Below are 19397 nucleotides of genomic sequence, written 5' to 3' on the forward strand. Positions count from 1 at the left end.
ATATTTTCTTACCACTGCCTATTATCTGCTTATGTACAAAACTACAGGCAAACTTGTACATGTCGCCCTTGTATATAAGGCAAATACTCACCAAAGTCAAGTCTGTAATCATATCATGCAAACAACTCTTCAAACAAATTCTCTGTGTTGTGGCCCTAAAAGATTTGACTTCTGACAAAAGTCAATTTCGGTACACATCCAGTCATAAAATGTAATAAAATATTTAAGAATAAAACAATTAATTCATTTACATGTACAATACTTGTAAAAAGTATTAATATAAGTCTGACATTTTTTCATAAACAAAGCATTGAAAATGTGTTCACCAAATTTTTGCAAAGAAAATTGGTATCAAAACACTATTAAAAAACAAAAATAGGAATAAATGCTGTTGGCATACTTCATTCACGTTAAGAAAAACAACATAAAATGTTAGAGAATAAAAAAACCTCCAGAGATGACATCCTCTGCATTTTGCATCAATCACACTTTTCGCAGTCGAAATCTGGAAGTGGGGGGGCAGTTTGACAAGAACAAACTTGGCTTGACAAGGAGCACTTGAGACATGGTTAAATTTGAAACTAATTTGACACTTTAAATTGTAAATGAAAACACTTCAATAAAAATACTATTACAATGCAGTCTTAATTGAAGAGAATATGAAAAAAAACAATTTGAATGAAAAATTCATAAAATGTGACAAGGATCCTGTGAACAATGAAGAAATTAATTTGAGTCTGTCTTCCTCAAAATCAATTCAGATATTTCAAATGTGTAGCACAGGCAAAAAATTACTTGCATATCAACCAATGAAGTTTATTTCAAGTCAATAGTTGTATGGAGAAAAATGGAATCAGCAGTGCTAACAAGACTCCAATTTAATCTCCAGGGCATTGCTCATTCAATGCAAAGCGGCTCTGATGCTTGACTACAAGCTCTTCCGTTGGTTCTGGCCTCTTCATCGAGATGGTGGGATGGACACGTCTAGGATCATCTTCCGCCATGGAAACGTGCTGGGAAATATGACCAGGTGTTGTTGCTCGCTTTGAGTAGATGGCAGTGATGAGATCAGGCATGTAGGCATACGATTTGGGCTCTGGAACCGGAACAACCACATACTTCTTGGAGCGTTTGTTGTACTTCCTTCTCCACTTTAACTTGCCATCCTTGGTTGTGGCTTGCTTCCTGTTCGCATGAAAGTTAGTGTCGAGGACAGCAAGCTTCACTCTGCTGATGTAGCCTACCATTGTGAAGAAACTTCGCTTTGTAGCGTACATGAGGAGTGTCGAATGGAAAGCTTCCAAGCTACCAGTATGCCTGAAATCAGTATAGTACTTTAGTGTCTTCATGAACCGCTTGTCATGAAGTATGTCATACAGTTTAACGTGAGGGGTACTCCCTGGTTTCAACCAAGCCGTTTCCCTCTCTTCCATGAGCTCTCCATGCTGACACATTCCCGGTCTGTCATCAGTAGTGAAAAGCCACTCATGCTCATCAACTATATGATGCAGCATCCCATTCAGGTTCCCAGCAAGTTTTGCCACATCTCTGTCGCATGTTTTGGCAGAGTACCAAAAGTGGTTCGATATCTTTGGTACCCATGGCTGAAGATCTTCGCATCCCTTCTGCTGCGACACATTGCTCACTTTTTTCATCAAGTTCTTGCACCCGTGCCATATATCCCATTGATGTTGGATTGACTCATATTTTTTTGTTCGTTTCATTAGTGCGGCTATCTGTGGGTGGGCATCCGTGACAACACAGGTGACATTAATCTTGCTCTTCACATAGTCTAGGCCCCGCTCAAAGCCTATTCGCTCCATGTTTGGCGATTTACCCCCTGCCTCCTGCACAAGTACAGTTGTTGTATGTAGTATCTTCTTCTCCTCCTCATCACAGAAGGAGTATGTCATCATACTCGCGCTGTATCCTGGAGAATCTGCACGACCATCACCAGACAGAACCACATCACGCCCCCTGTACATCTCAAATAGTTCTTCTTGTTTCTTTGCGTAGAACTCGTTGATTGCTGGCGCAACATACAATTTCTGGATGTTAGTAAAATGGGTCCTCGATAGAAAGTACAAGTTCGTAAACTTTGCCATTGTTGCAATCTTCTGGAAACTGTTCCCAGATGCTAAAAGTGAGGCTGATACGTGGAGGTTGCCAGAAAACATGCCACGGAATTTCGGTTGGGAACTCCACGAACTTCCATGACGATTCTTACATTCCCATTTTACTAGGAGAGCTGTTCCTTTCTGCACAGTGTTGTATTGGAGCCTTGAATTGCACTTTTTGCATCGCTCCCCATGAATGTTTCTTAACAAATCTACCAGTCGATCCACATAAGCGATGCACTTCGGTGCACTGATGTGTGCTCTTGCTTCTATCTCATCCTCTTCTTCAGTACTGTCCTCTTCTCCAGTGAAATCCTCAACATCTTCCTCAGCTCCAAGATTTAGGTCAAAAACGTTGACATCCAGGCCATCCAGAAAATGTTCCTCAAACCTGTGAAAATCCATAGGAAAACAAAGAATACATGAGAATAAAAATATATGTAGTAATCATAAGACTGATGATTTATATTTTTAGGTCAACGAATGGTCATCGTATCAATAAAGTGTGACATAAACTAGCAAATCTCACCTTTGCCTACCCTATACAATATCTATGAATGAATAAAAACTTAATTTCGTGGTGTATAATTTTTTCGTTAAAATTAAGAAAAAAACATTACCATTGTAACAGACCTGCTTCATTGATTTACAAAAAAATTAGAAGGAATTTAGGTTGACTGAAAGAGAGCTACCGTTTCCCACATATAATTCGTGTAGCATCTACGCACTCATTCAAAATGAAAGTTATGCATATTTTGGTATGTTGCATTGCCAAAATTCAAATCGAATGCATTAAAATTTTCAAATAAGGATATAATTTTATGTTTATCAATAATTTGGAGAGTTTCCCCGTATCCAAATATTAATGTCCAGTTATTTTTTCTTAGCCTGACATGTGCCTTTGTGCCATAACTAAATCTGATACAAATAAAACAATACTGCTGATTTCTACATCTCATATGAAATCATGAAAATCATCTTTGCTTAAAATCTAAGGTTTATGACCAATTAAGATGGAATAAAAGTCCAATATGTTGCCATTAATCATGTCAAATGTGAGTCATAGACTAGAGGGAGCTCAATTATAAAGGCACAGATTGAATCTTCACAACTTTACATGATAGAAATTTGGAATGTGTATCCAATATCACTTGTGAAATAAAGGGTTGACTATTTGTGAAATTCTTATCTTTTTACCCTAAAAAGACTGGGGGGGGGCTGATTCAGCCCCCCCTCGACATTTTTCGCGATAAATCAGCCGCGTGAAATTTTTTGACCGCGTCGCTCGCTGACTTTTTACTTTCAAGTCTCGTGCAACTTTTGAGACCAAAATTGTGACCCCCGGGTACGCGGTTCCAAAATTATGCAACATTTCGTAAGTGCATGCAGACCCAAAATTACTCCAAAATGTGAATTTGTGTACAAATCCAATGCAAATAGTGTTCTTAGCCAAAATTCATAAATGTATCATTAGTTTTCCTTTTACTGCTTAAAATCAATTAATTTTATCTTGTTTATGGTCAAAATAAAGCCCCCAACAATTTACATTGAAAAAACAATAAAAAACAAAAAGTCGAAAAACAAAGAAATACATAAGAAATTTAGAAAACAATAGAATACATAAGAAAATAAATGTGATTTTGAAATTTTTTAAAAATCAATTTGATCAGATGCCTATCTAGAGTATGTGAAACAAAAATTAGCATTTCAGGGGCATTATTTTATCAATTAGAGCAAACTTAAGATTTTACGCATAAATTAGCATAATTAATGAGACATGAGATTTTTTGCAAAATTTGATGTTATAGTTTTGTAGATAATGCCATGGGTAATGCGTGTGCCAATTTTCGTCGCGATCGCGCGATCGACAGCCGAGATCATCAGCCCCCCCCCCCCCCAGTCTTCTTAGGCGTCGAAATAGCCCAGTCTATTTAGGGTTAAAGGTGTGATTTAAATCATGATCTGCAAGTTATAAAATAAATTGATTAATTTGATATTCTGATTTTCTAAAACCAAATATTATGATTCAAATCTGTGATTTGATATTTGTAAATTGCTTTTGGTTGCTAACCCTGTCAAATAAACTTTTTAAGTTAACTTACACATATTCTGGAGTGTCTTCTGCGCGATCCACTCCTTGCTGTGGTACAGTTGATGTTATCTGTGCATTCTCAGCAGGAAATTCTTCATAATTCAAACTATCCTCCGAGTCTGAATCTGGAAAGTCTAAGGGTTCCCTGCAAAAAAAAAGAATGAAATAAAAAATGAGTTTAAATAATTCATTCATCAGTTCTTTGCAATGTGCATGTAATTCATTGTACTTCAAAGATTCATGAAAACAAACACCTGAAAAGACAATACAGAAATAAAATCCTTTCTGCTAATCCCCAAAACTGAAATATAACAGTTAGTTGAAGAAATCAGATACCAGAAAAAGATAGCAGCTAACTACTAGTCTTGAATATTGACCATGACAAAGACTGAGATGCTCAGTTTCTGAGTTTCATCCAATGTGAAGAGGATCAACAATGGAAATTATGCATCAAAGCTGAAGATTGAATAATTTAAAATTGAATACAAAATAAATAACTGGAGAATTCATTAACATTCATGATGTACAGTTTTGTAAAAGCATGTGTTTGCCTAGAAAGGGATTAAACTAATGAATCAACAAAAAGTCAAATTCTATGTAAGTTCAATATACCTGAAGTATGTATGATCTAGCAGAGGAACAGAGGCAAACAATTTCTTCCTTGAACTGGATTTAGACAAACCAGAAGCTGCAGGTGCAGGGAAAATACAACCTTCAGTGGGTTCGTCAGATGGAGCTACATCTTTTGGTGTAGAGCTGACAGCAGGGGCTGTAATATCAATGGGAAAAGGGGAAACAATATAACCATATTGAAGGTAAACAAGAAAATAATCATGTGAATTTGCATGACCTCTGTAAGCTTTATGACAGGTACATCTCAATCACATTTGAAGGGAACAATTCACATGGTTCTTTACTTCTTTCAAGAAGGATGATACCCAAATTAATAGATTTATAATAGTTCTTGGGGAGAAAGTTGAAGTACAGTGAGTATTCTCACTGCATTGTATCAATAATACATCATTCAAAAGCTCAAAACGTGTTAATCACATTTTATTATACATACCAAAGTGAATTGAAGGACCGGCTGGTTCTTCCTGCATTGCATCGGCATGCTGTGATCGGTGGGCTGGTTCACTCCTGAAAACAGCAATGGCAAAGTTATTCAATAAAGTATGCAATTCATTTAATGGTATCTTGTCTAACTACTTACATTCAACTATCATTATTCAATGACCAATATTGAGAATATATATCCCAACACAGCACAGCCAAATAGATCTGAAGAAGGATGAACAAGAAAAGAAATGTCTTCACTTGTGCCCAGCCTTTTAAATTTTTGCTCTATCAAATGATCTGAACTTTGTAAAAGTAATTTATACTGTGATTTACATGCACGCATAACTTGATTGATCAACTGCAACCAAATGAGCAGTATCCTATATTTAGAGTCCATGTAGAGCATTCCTCAATTACATCCTCATTTCAATATAGAGCCCACATCATCTGTATGTAATTTTCAGTTTGACACCTTCCTAACAAGATCACATGAGTAACATTTTGACAAATATTTGAAATTCTATTTCTTGTAATACTCTGCCCATTTCATATATCTGTAGGCCTATTTATTTCATTCAATTTTATCTAAATAACTATTTTTGGGGGGTTGCCTAGAGATCTACTGCTTAAAAATATTATTTACAGCAGGTACAGGCATAATGCAATACCATACACTATTGCTATTAACAATAAACTAAACAAAAATGTACCTCTAGAGTCTAAAGAGCATTTTCTCAATATTTGTATGAGCTAATCAATTAAAGTGGTCTAGTATGTTACATGTTGTTTGTTGAGGGTCGTTTTTGTGCATGTACAGTGCTTTCAATTCATGGAAGTCAGGAGAGCGATTGAAGTGTCAGAAATCGTTCAATAAATCCCCAGAAATTGACAATATTTAACAGTCACAGGTTAGCCAATGACAAATGACAATGCAATGTAGGTCATGACTCGGTCTCGACTATCGGTGTCGAACATAGCCTTGAGGACTCCGTGATGATATTAAAAAATATTTTAACATATACATGTGCTTCTTCATCACCGAGCCTTGAAAGTACAATTTATAGATACATGTACATGTAAATAATGTAATGAAATTTGAAACTTGATTAAAAATAATTATAATTTATTCATAATCACGCATTAGATTTTATTACTAGTATTTGTCAAATAAAAATTGTCATCTCTAAATTGTTCTTCAAAACGGCATTTTGTAACATCGCTAATCGAAGGTACATGTATGTCATAACAGAGCGGTTCAAGGGTCAATCCTATTGTATTTGCTTTAATGACGGATCAAGGGATCTACAAGTACACGAGATCGGTCTGGAAAGAAACCTCTCATTTTTCACATTCATACTCATACACTGTAGTGAAATAATTTTTATCCCCTCATATGCATTAGGCGTATGAATGTTCATAAAATAAGTACATACAATGTATACAAACTGATTTCACCCTGGCCTCTAAATATGGATTTCTAAATCCATCAGGGTGTAGAGGTCTCGCTTACATGTATGCATCTATGGGAAGTTTCAAGGCTCCACGATGAAGAAGTATATGTCAAAATATTAAAAATTATTTAGATGTAGAGTTTTGAGGTGCAGATATTTTTTGGCATCTTGCGAGATTGTTTCAAGGAGACAAAATATTAAAATTGATTGAAAATATTGGACGAAATGAATATTTTGCCCCACCCAAAAGATTATCATTGGTTAATAAATGATTGTGCGCATAAAGCTATTGTTACGTCACAACGAAATTGCGTATTAGTTGCGCTCTTCATAATTATGCAGATGATGCGATGCAAGCTACAGCTACATGTAATTTATGTGAGAATTTTACGTACAATGCAATGCATGTGTGTGAATTTGTTAGGCCTACTACTAAATGAACATTAATTTATGTTTAGATTTGTGGGGGTATCTTGGATGACCAATTTTTGTGGGATGGGAATTTTCGTGGGATGGGAATTTTCGTGGGATAGAAATATTGTTACTCGTTGAAGAACAATATTTGATTCGTCTTTGACTCATCCAATAATGTGCTTCAGCTCGTAAATATTTCAAAGCATCACACTCAAGGCCATCCAATAAGGCCAATTCGAACAAGCAGTCTAGATACACTGTACTAGATAAGTGATGTAATGTACAATATTTTCATAATTTTGAAAAATAGAAAATGTTCTTTACTTTTTAGAAATACTAAGTACGCATATAGTCCACTCATCCTTACCGGATCTTTATAGGAGTGAGTCGAGGAGGATCCCTAATAACTTGAGCCTGGGGTGGCTCAGCGACTTGAAGTTGAGGTTGAGCTCCAACATCAGAATTAGATCTACCACCACCACTCTCAGTGACACAGCCAAGCCCAGGGGCAGAGCCAGAGCTCGAGGCAGAGCCACTCACACTCACAGCATCGCTGGTGCCGGCGGTGCCTCTTGTCCGCCCTGATAGTTCGGCGGAAGGGGTACATGGTTTGGTTATACTAGTGCACATCGCACCATGTTGCCGCAAGAGATGATGCGCAAATTCTTCGTCGTAGTTGCTTCTTATTCCACTCTCTTTTACAAAAATTGCCCTTTGTGTCATCCAAGATTCATGCGCTGTCCGAAGCCTTACTCTTGAGCTATCCCAAGACGATTTCCCTTTCTCCATAATGCGTGATATGACAAGAAAACAGCTAGAATATTCAGCTTTAGAATTTGGTAAAAATACGGAGGCAGGCGATCGGAGACTGTGTGGCTGGCCGGCCGGAGATACCCGGAAGTGCGCTGGCGATCTTTAGGCTTTTTCCAAGCCTACTCGACTCGCCAATCGCCGCCCACCGTAGGCCTTCAAGCGATCGTGAACGACCGTTCCTATTCGATATTTTTCGAAAGCAAGGCCCACCGCGTATCTCTACATTGAGTTCTCGGGTTGCCGACGATGAACGGAGATTTGCGAAGATTACTCGAGCCAGGCCTACCTCAAAACCACCACGATTGGCGACTTTAGCATCCCTTTAAAATCAGATTCGTAAATTATTATGTACATGTGTAGCAAAATAACTCCCCTGATAGTTGAACTATCCTCTCCCCTCAAAGTTGATTCCCAGTGCTATGCAATGAGCTTCAGTATAATTTCATTTTCAAGACAGCATTCGCAATTTAGAGAAATACAATAGTGTACTTTATAATTATATTGAAATATACTGACAGTTTTCTTGTCATGACCAGAATAACAATACATTTTAGGTGACTTGATTGATGTTCAGCAAATTACAATCAGCCATTTTTCATAATTCATAATTGATTTTCATGGTCCATGTGGTGCTATTGGTCACAATCCTTATCTGTAATTCTAATCTGAATCAGATGAACAACATTTAGCAAGCTAATGAGCACTTTGTTGATGATTGCCTTTGTGGTATAAAAGGGTATATCATAGCAATATGAAAGCCTATTGATGGACTGTTCAAGTTTGTCTAGTTCAAAGAGAGGATCCAGCTTTGAAAAACCGATTATGCCTTTTATATGTTATAAATGACTCGAATCAGTGATAGATTAAAATGTCATGTGACTAGAGCTGTAATAAATGCATTTAGACCCTGTTCTCATTACACTTTCTTAAACTAGTTTAGTACTGGAAACTGGTTCAGGAAACCAGTTTGGAAGATAGCTTTGCTAGCGTTCCCATTTGATCACCCAAAAATGGTTTTCAAAATCACTTCACGTAAAGCGGTCTTGTGCCTATGTGGACACTCTCAGTGGGATGACATGTTTTGCGCCAAATTTGAAACTGCAGCATAGGCATTCCACACACAGTGTGTAGAGTAGCGCACTTGAAATGTGTAAAAATCGCTTCCAGAAAAATGGTTGTGTCCTCACTAAAGACTAAAACCAGTTTAACAAGGCAAAGCAATCTTCAAAACTACTTTGCAAGGTACATGTATTTTTCTGAATCAGTTTAGAAGATTGCATCCAAGACCACTCCGACCATTCTCATTACACATTATTAAAAACTAGTTTTAGGACGGTAATGAAAATGGTGTCGTACAGTATAATATTCAATATAACAGTGTGACATCACCCTCTGTTCAAAACTGTATAAATTTGGCAGTCTGTGTGATGAATAGCTGCATGTGCTTCCCTATTATTATGTACATGAAGTATACATGCCGCGGAGCTTTAGCATGCATTGCAAGTTTATCTTATAGCCAATGAATTATGATGGAAAATCTACTATAACATACTGTATATTATCTTATCTATCTTCAATCTTGGTAAAGAAAATAGATAAATTTGAACATTTCTACCACCTCACTCCCCCCTCCTGTAAAAAAAGATGAAAAAGTTTATTTTCTCAATACCTATATTTAAAATGCAGGGACTTGTAAAATCAGACCAAAAGGTTTATTCTAATTCATTGTTTTCTTTTATACTTTATTACAAAGCTGTGGATTATGTGTGGTATGTGGCCACAAATCCAACAGATCCGTACTACAATTGCAACTTTAAAACCTGAGGTGAAACCTACAATTGCACAGCTAGCGTGACTGATTCTCGAATATTATTGGGCTCCAGGCAAATTACTGAAAGCATGAGAATATAGTAGTTACTGAAACCATTTTGCCAACTGTGTGGTAATATGCTTGTGGCAAATTGATAGAAACCTTTTGTCGAAAATCGTACCTTCATTAGGGGTGATATGGAGGGCATATATTGAAATGAGTAAAACCATTATTTTCAAATCAATTGATGTCGTGAGAATGCAAATGAGGAAAAGTTCCAAGCAATGTGTTTTACTTATTGTTCATTATTGTTCCTTGCCATCAGAAAGTCTCCAAAGCAAGAAATGAAATGTGTCATTTGGGTGAATACATGTACTCAATACATGTGACACTTCTCAACTAAATTTATATTCTCGTACAGTGAACATGCTGATTCATAAAGAAATAGTTTTGGCAGGTTCTCACTGATTTTTCCTTACATTACTGGGATTCACATGCAAAGGGTGGGGGGGGGGGGGGGGGCAGAGTGCCTTCCCCTTGACATAATTTTGACGACCTTTCTATTTTTGCTTGGCAGAATATGTTTGCCTCTCATGTTTTTAGCCCAACTGAGAGTAATGCCCCCCCCCCCCTTCATAAAACTTGTTAATATCATAACAAAATTTCAATATTAAACAGTTAAAGGCTACTAAAAATAAATCTTTTAATCTGACTGACACAACTTGGTAATAGAAATATTGAATTTGTAATTATTACAAGTCTTTATGAAAGGGAATTCAATGCATTGGTTTTTACAAATTACACTTACCCTGCAAACATTGAACATTAAAAAACTGAAGAAATCTATAGTTTTCTTTAATAATAATCATTTTGACTTCATGAGATGTTTCAATAGCTTTGATTTTTACTTTTCCTTAGGTGGAATTCAAAACTTTTTCTGCTCTGTGGGAGACTCCTTGAACTTGTCCTTTGGGTTATGGCATGGAATACTAGTATTACTGTGGATTGATGATGGTTGAACTTATCTTTCATTGAGTCTTTCTGCATCAGGTGGGCGTCGCCCTCTCCTAAGGTATCTGATCAAGGCCACGGTATGGTCTTGAAGTGTCTAGTGATTGAGTCATTTACACTGGAAAAAAAAACGTGTTGCTCTTATATATATATATATATATATATATATATATATATATGTTTGAATGTGTGGAATTTTATAATGAACATTAAAGAAACAAATGGGCAATTCCATAAAATATGTGTCCGACCCCCTAAAAGTGGGACCTTCATGAAATTTGCTGTCTCTGATTTCTTGTTCTTTTGATAGTCTGTAATGTTCTCAAAGGACCATGACTTGATTATGAAGTCAAGGAAGACTTGAGAAAAATGGGGGTCGGACTTACAAAAAGGTTGATCATTTTGTGGAATTGCCCAAATGCATCATTATTGCATGTCTGATGGCACTTTTCTATGCTGGAAAAATATCAAGGGACAGACTTTAATGCCATGGTCACATTTGTTCTACGGTGGCCGTACGGCGAGTCGAAAACAGCCGTTTTAACATTTTTTTTATCCAACTACATATAGGTGGTTTGAATCAAAATTGATAAAACGGCTGTTTTCGACTCGCCTTACGGCCGCCGTAGAACAAATGTGACCATGGTATAAAGGGCTACGAAAAATAGAGTGGTGTTTGATTTCAGCGACATACCACTTTTATGAAAGCCCAGCATCTGCAAAGGGTTGCCAATGGTTGAATTTTATGTGATCAAGAATTTCTTTTAAAATAAACAAGCAAATCATGAATTATTTGTTGATTTTCACCAGAAGTGAATTTTTGCGAAGAAATCATTTCTGGCTTAGGGGCCACGGTTTGAGTTGGTTGACCCCAAAACTTTAGTTTGACATTTTTCTATTTATGAATGGAAACTGATTATGGGTACTTTCTGTATTCTCTAACTTGACCAATTTTGAATAAGGGCTTTAAAGGTCAAGTCCACCTCAGAAAAATTTCATCAAAATCGGATGTAAAATAAGAAAGTTATGACATTTCAAAGTTTCGCTTATTTTCAACAAAATAGTTATATGAACGAGCCAGTTACATCCAAAGGAGAGAGTCGATGATGTCACTCACTATTTATTTTTTTTTTTTTTTGAATTATACAATATTTCAATTTTTACGAATTTGACAATTAGGACCTCCTTGCCTGAAGCACAAAATGTTAAAATAATGGAATTCCACGTGTTCAGGGAGGAATGAAACTTCATTTCACATGACAATGACGAGAAAATAACAATATTTCATATTTCATATAATAAAATACAAAAGAAATAGTGAGTGAGTGATGTCATCAACTCTCTCATTTGGATGTAACTGGCTCGTTCATATAACTATTTTGTTGAAAATAAGCGAAACTTTAAAATGCCATAACTTTCTTATTTTACATCTGATTTTGATGAAATTTTCAGTGTTATGCTTGTTGATTTTTTCTCTTTTTATTCAAATCAAGTTTTTGTTGGGGTGGACTTGTCCTTTAAAATCAGGATTGTACAGATGGTGCCTTTACTCATGCTTTAATATCTTCATTACACAAAGTCTGTATTGAACTTCATAGCGTAGGAGGCGACACTTTCAGACATCCACCTTAAGGGGAATACCTGCCCCATCCTTTACGTCTTTAGTTTCATTCCTATGAATTTCCTTTCAAGTTATAAACCTCCCACCTGGAACCTATGTAGCAGGATCACTTTACTCTCCCAAGAGTTAATCATTTGTCAAATGTCATGGAGTGCTTGCCACCTTTGGCCCGTCCATGTTTGGCTGAAGATGTACGATGTAGGCTGTCCATAACATTGATCATAACTAGCCCTTCTTAATAAGTTCTTATAGACTACAAGCAATTTCAACATACAGAGTTCATAGCACTGAATTTTGGCAGCCAGAACCAAGGGCTTCCAAGGAAGAATAGACAAAAGCACCTTTAGAGTTTTGATTGGTCATAAAAGTGAGTCAGACCCGTTTGTTGCTGTGCCAGTGCATACTGTTGCAGAAATGAGTTTTCTTCAGAAAATTTTCTTTATAAAATTTCTTGCAACGATTGTAAATTGTCATTTATTTTCCTGCATTCAATGATGAGATATCCTCTGAACACCGTGATTTTGTAAAGATTTCGTATTCATCTTGTGAATAGGTTCTTGTGGAGCTGACTCTCTCTCTCTCACTTAAATCATGAAAAGACTCTAATAGCTCCCTGCTTAAAAGTAACTGAGACCTTCAAGGTTGTGATGATTTGGTATTAAGATCTGGTTGCTTTCGAGATGCCTGTTATTAGTAGGTCAATGCAGAAATTGGAGTGATGCACCACACACAATCGCTCGCTCTCGCTCTCGCTCGAGATCAGAGCGGCTTTTATTTCTGATGGAGTCTTTTCTTTTTGTAGTGTCAAGGTTTCCTACCAGCGTTTGACGTCTTCATATAGAATGTTTTATTGCTCTTCTTTTCCACATGGATGATCTAATAGCCTATCATCGATTCTGATGGAATGCATGCTCTTTGCGTTCGGAACGGATATATATTGTGTGTATTTCATCGTACCTCACTTCAACAAGCCCCAGTTAATATTCCTGCATTCTTTAAGTAGGATACTAACTATTAGTAATTACTGTCAACTGTGGTGTAGCATCTTCTTGGTTTCATCAGCTGCATTACACTGTAGAGTGTTAAAAACAACACCATTCAGTGTTCTGGGAGGACCACATACTCAGGTGTTAAAATACACTATATAGTTTGAATATGTAACACCAAATAATGTTAAACACTGAATAGCGTCAAAACAACATCAAATGTATCATCGGCTACTATTTGTAGTAAACTACATGTAACACCTCGAATTCAGCACTGGTGTTAAGTGCTTGTTGTGGTCATTTGTGAACACTAGTGGTTTTGTTTTTAACTCGACCGTTTTTTGCAGTGTATGCAAGTGTTTCTTAAAGTATGATTATTCATATTTTTTTCTTTTTTGTATGCATATCAAATGGCAGATTGATCACCAGAGACTTTTTTTATAATTGGAATACTGAAGATTATGGATGCTATTTTATCAATTAATCAATGTGGAAGACCAAATTTGGATTCTTAGAGCAACTTTTGCAACTTCTAATACAAAAATGGAAAGTGCAGTTAAAGCTTCAGTGCCCACTGCAAACGGGAGGAACCATATAAACTGCTCCGAAAGTGATGTTCTTGCCAACGGACACACCAATGGAAAACTCCAGAAACCGAACAGTTCCGCCCATTCAAATAGAGTCAGTCAAACAAACTGTGCTGGTCAATCGACCATTGCGAAGAATGGACATTCGGCGAAAGCCAATGGTCATCCAATGGGCCAGAGGAATGGACGAACTATGAGGAACGGGAGAACGTGCAATGGAAGGACGAGGAGGATGAAGAGACCGTGGGGATGGGATGATTGGCTGATATTGGTCTGCGGGATATGCGTTGGGTTGGGTGTGGGCGTCGCCTACGCTTGGTTCATTTACATGCTTCATGAAAACACTCTCTGGTTTACACATATTGAGGTGAGTATTGTTTGAAGCGTACACTTGAAAAACACTATAATTGAACATTTTAGTGATCATGTGTGATGTTTAATACCAAATCACTGTACATTTTGTTATTAAAGGGGCCTTATACAAATTCTTTCATTAATCAGTTTATGATGTACATACATGTATGTTTCTTGAAGTACTTGAAGATTGAACAATTTTTAAGCATGGCATGTTTGACATTAGGTTTTCTTTCCATATATGTGTCCCTGATCTTAGAGCATCAACAGTGTCAAAGTATGTTGACCTTTTGTAAGCTACATGTACATGTCTGAAGACCATAGCAGGCAGTGAGGTCCCTTCAAACTTTAATATCATGCCCTACATGTACATAAAGGTCCCTAGTCTCCAAGGTACCAATTCAAACAAATTTCACAGAATTTGGGAAGAACACCAAACCACTATAAAATTTGGTTAAAAAAGAATTGGAGAAATATTGGTGAACTCAACAAGATTGCTTTAAAAATTGTGAATTTTGATGTGTGTTGTGTCTGAAATTTTTTATTTTGTCCAAGAAAAAAGGACCCTGAGAAGAAGAAAAACTAGAATTTAATTCGTCATGCGGACGAATTAGGTGGTCTGTCATGATTTTTCATTCAGAGTCGGCTAATGTATGAAATGAATAATTTAGATATGATTGATAATCTTGATTCTAGACATCCTAAGAATAAATTTTGACCATTGCTCAATGTGATTATTAATGTTTCCCATAGACTTTACACGTAAGCAATTTTGAGAATTACAATTCCAATATTGCAAGTGAAAAACGGGCATGATCCCGGCATCTGATCAAAAAGTGGAGGGCACATTACCGAAAGCCCAGAATCTCAGCTATAACATATTAAAAGCTCCGGCAAAACTGACCAGAAGAAATGGAGATATGGCTCACGAAATAGAGGAATGTCGAATCTAGTTTTGAGAAAAAGTCATGTCCCATAGAGATTACACACAAAATACATGTGATATGAAAAAAACAATTATAATCTGTTTTATCTTGCTAAATTTTAACTTTCATACCTTTTAATTATCATAAAGGATCATGTAAGAGGTGGCAAAAAGAAAAAAAATGAAAAAAAAATCATCTTTTCTACCCCAGGAATCGAACCTCCGCCCTCGAGAAAGCAAGTCAAATGCGTTATCCATTGAGCCACGATATTCCCCATAGAGATTACACGTAAGCAATTTTGAAAATTACAATTCCAATTTTGCAAGTGAAATACGGGCATGATCCCGGCATCTGATCAAAATATGGAGGGCACTCTTCCGATAGCCCAGAATCTCAGCTACAACATGTTAAAAGCTCAAGGAAAGCTGACAGAAAAAAAATGGAGATATGGCTCACGAAATAGAGGAATGTCGAATCTAGTTTTGGGAAAAAGTCATGTCCCATAGAGATTACACGCAAAATGAGGAAAAATGACATGCCTCTTTTCATCGCTGTTTTACGCAATGATGCGTTTCTCAAAACGAATATTCATCTTTACTGAGGAGAAAGAGTACATTATAAACTACAACATATTGAAATCTGGGCGAAAAATGATCTATATTCGAGAAGTTACAGCCAAATTTGCATAAATTTGATGACGTCATTTTTGAAAAAAATGAAATTTTTAGTTTGGGCGCCTATTTGATGACGTCACGATATAATTTAGGGACAATGGTGACATGAAATCAAATTTACAATTAATACTCTATCGATATATGAAAAAAAAATTGGGGTCAACGGACTTTTTAAAGAGCTACAGTGAATTTACAATAGGCATGTTTTTGCCCATATATGGCCTATAGTGAGAGCTCGCGCGCACACGTGCTGCAAAGTTTAACGGGTGTTAATTTCGTTATTAATGGTTGTAGAAGGTTGATCAAGGTATCAAATTGCTCAGAATTTTATTAGCAATGCAATGATATTAAAGAAACGGTTTTTCTGCGTTGCGTTAAGGTGTAACGCGCGGAAACGCGCGCGCATATGTGCGCGCGCGCAAATTTTTGAAATGCTTAAAATGACCTGAAACGTACCCAAAAAAATTTATAGGTCATTTGGACGATTTTTTTTACCTTTGAGGCGCGCGTACGCGCGCGTCATGACCTTTACATGACCTTTGATGACATTGACATTTGACCCTTGACATGAAGTTATTGTCATGTAAATATTGTTAATTTTTGACAATTGATAATGAAGATATGATCAAATGAAGAATTTTACAAAATGGCGCGTAGATGACGTCATCATGACCATATGACCTTGAAAAGCTTATTTTGCCGTCTCTATGATAGATTCTATATATGACAAAAAAATCAGCAAAATTGATTCAGCCAATTTCGAGAAAAGTTGGCGACAAAAAATAGGTACCATGAATAAAGAAATAAAGAAATAAAGAAAATTCTGACGAAATCAATAGGTGATCTGTCGTAGACAGACCACCTAATAAGAAAATTCTGACGAAATTAAGAGGTGATCTGTCATAGACAGACCACCTAATAAGAAAATTCTGACGAAATTAAGAGGTGATCTACAGGTCAAAGACAGACCACCTAATAATAATGATATTAATAATACTAATTACAGTATTTATAATGATAATAATTATTATCATAGCAATAATAATAATTCACTTAGCCAGGTAGCCAGTTATGAAAATGCTCTATCAGAAGGCCCGGTTTTCTCCATCATGGAAAGAAAATAAGAAAATATATGCAATAAAAAGTGAAACTAGAATTTAATTCGTCATGCAGACGAATTAGGTGGTCTGTCATGATTTGTCATACAGTGTCGGCTAATGTATGAAATAAATCATTTAGATAATTGATAATCTTGATCGTAGACATCCTAAGAATAAGTTTTGACCATTGCTAAATGTGATTATTGATGTGATGACCATCGTCAGACATACATCTTCAAACAGATACATACAAGATAGATGATTATATATATATAGATGGATGGAGTGATGGATGGAGCTATGGATGGATCAAGTGATCGATTGAGAGATAAATGATAGGTGGTTATATTAATAAAACAAAGATAGACAGACAGACATATAGATAGATAGATACAAATAGATTGATATAGATAGATAGCCAGACAGACATACATATAGAAAGATAGATAGAGACAGGCAGATAGATTGATGGATACATAGAACGATAGATAGATATACATATCTAAACAGATAGATATGTTATATTAGACAGAGAGAGAGAGATAGATAGACAGATACATATACAGAGTAGGTAGATAGACAGATAGACATATATAGGGATAGATAGATTTATAACAGATAGCGGATGGACGGATATGATTAGATAGATATAATACCAAAAAAAGTAATTATAATCTGTTTTATTTTGCAATATTTTAGCTATTAATTATTAGAATTGTTATAATTGATCGTGCGCAAGATAGTAAAAAAAAAAAAAAAAAAAAAAAAATCATGTCCACCCGCGGACTCGAACCCCTGCCTGCATGATTGAATGAGATGCAAGTCTGACGCCTAACCGATTGAGCTAGCATATTTCCCATAGACTTTACACGTAAGCAAATTTGAGAATTACAATTCCAATTTTGCAAGCGAAATACGGGCATGATCCCGGCATCTGATCAAAAAATGGAGGGCACACTTCCGAAAGCTTAGAATCTCAGCTACAACATACTAAAAGCTTAAAGAAAACTGACAAGAAAAAATGAAGATATGGCTCACGAAATAGAGGAATGTCGAATCTAGTTTTGAGAAAAAGTCATGTCCCATAGAGATTACACGCAAAATGAGGAAAAATGACATGCCTTTTTTCATCGCTGTTTTACGCAATGATGCGTTTCTCAAAACGAAAATTCATGATAACTGAGGAGAAAGAGTGCATTCTAAACTACAACATATCGAAATCTGGGTGAAAAACGATGTATATTCGAGAAGTTACAACCAAATTTGCATAAATTTGATGACGTCATTTTTGAAAAAATGAAATTTTTAGTTTAGGCGCCATTTTGATGACGTCATGATCTAATTGAGGGACAATGGTGACATGAAATCAAATCTACAACTCATACTCTATCGATATATATAAAAAAAAATGGGGGTCAACGGATTATTTAAAGAGCTACAGTGAATTTTCAATAGGCATGTTTTTGCCCATATATGGCCTATAGTGAGAGCTCGCGCGCACACGTGCTGCAAACTTTAACGGGTGTTAATTTCGTTATTAATGGTCGTAGAAGGTTGATCAAGGTATCAAATTGTTCAGAATTTTATTATCAATGAAATGATGTAAAAAAAACGGTGTTTCTGCTTTGCGTTAAGGCGTTACGCGCGGAAACGCGCGCACATGCGTGCGCGCGTGCAAAATTTTTGAAATGCTTAAAATGACCTGAAACGTACTCTCGTTCGGTCAAAAAGTGATTTTGAGCATTTTGAAATTTTGACGCGCGCGTCGTGACCTCCAGGTGACCTTTGATGACATGACCTAATGACCTTTGACTTGAAGTTGATGTGATGTTAATTTGACTGATTTTTGATAATTGATAATGGAGATATGATTGATAATGTGATTTTACAAAATGGCGCCTAGATGACGTCATCATGACCTGATGACCTTGAAAAGCTTATTTTGACGTGTCCATGACAGATCCTATAGATGACATGAAATTCAATGAAATTGACCAAGTCCATTTTGAGATAACTTGGCGACAAGAAAATCCGTAAAAATAAAGAAAGAAAGAAAGAAATAAAGAAAGAAAGAAATAAAAAGAAAATTCTGACGAAATTAAGAGGTGATCTGTCAAAGACAGACCACCTAATAATCAAATTGTGTAGACTCTTTCAAGATATATCTGAATGTAAAATCATCTCTTAATTTCTCTGCTTGGGACTCTTACATTAGGATCGTGTTTCTTTTTAAGGGGTTCATTTTCACAATATATCACAGACCAGGTACCAAGTGAAACCTTCCAGCTCAGATTTTTAAAAATTCAAATTGGTGTTAAACGACACCCTGTAATGTATAGGCGGCGGAATACATGTTGTCCTGTAATTATGTTTGCTCTTTAA

The 19397-nt window shown here is 36.2% G+C and overlaps 2 protein-coding genes across 2 annotated transcripts in view; one reads left to right on the top strand and one right to left on the bottom strand.

Moving 5' to 3' along the window:
* Positions 1-501: 501 nt before the first annotated feature.
* On the bottom strand, positions 502-7999 carry LOC121414462. The gene is made up of 5 exons (XM_041607644.1): positions 7501-7999; positions 5276-5349; positions 4822-4978; positions 4220-4354; positions 502-2508 (listed from the first exon to the last, which is right to left on the bottom strand). Exons 1-5 carry the CDS (start codon positions 7920-7922, stop codon positions 879-881), a joined length of 2418 nt encoding a protein of 805 aa, XP_041463578.1. The 5' UTR covers positions 7923-7999; the 3' UTR covers positions 502-878.
* Positions 8000-13795: 5796 nt separating this feature from the next.
* LOC121414463 (probable C-mannosyltransferase DPY19L3) overlaps positions 13796-19397 on the top strand; it is a 56077-nt gene continuing 50475 nt past the window's right edge. Inside the window, exon 1 of the mRNA XM_041607645.1 lies at positions 13796-14328. Coding sequence (XP_041463579.1) covers positions 13840-14328 — 489 coding nt within the window. The 5' untranslated portion in view covers positions 13796-13839. The remainder of the gene's footprint in view (positions 14329-19397) is intronic.

This window comes from Lytechinus variegatus, chromosome 4, assembly GCF_018143015.1.
Source record: "Lytechinus variegatus isolate NC3 chromosome 4, Lvar_3.0, whole genome shotgun sequence".
Lineage (NCBI taxonomy): Eukaryota > Metazoa > Echinodermata > Echinoidea > Temnopleuroida > Toxopneustidae > Lytechinus > Lytechinus variegatus.

Coding starts and splice junctions, on each gene's coding strand:
- LOC121414462 (XM_041607644.1), bottom strand. CDS start 7,922: ATGGAGAAAGGGAAATCGTCTTGGGATAGCTCAAGAGTAAGGCTTCGG. Junction 4,979..5,275: donor CGGTCCTTCAATTCACTTTG/GTATGTATAATA, acceptor TTGATATTACAG/CCCCTGCTGTCAGCTCTACA. Junction 4,355..4,821: donor CTAGATCATACATACTTCAG/GTATATTGAACT, acceptor TTTTTTTTGCAG/GGAACCCTTAGACTTTCCAG.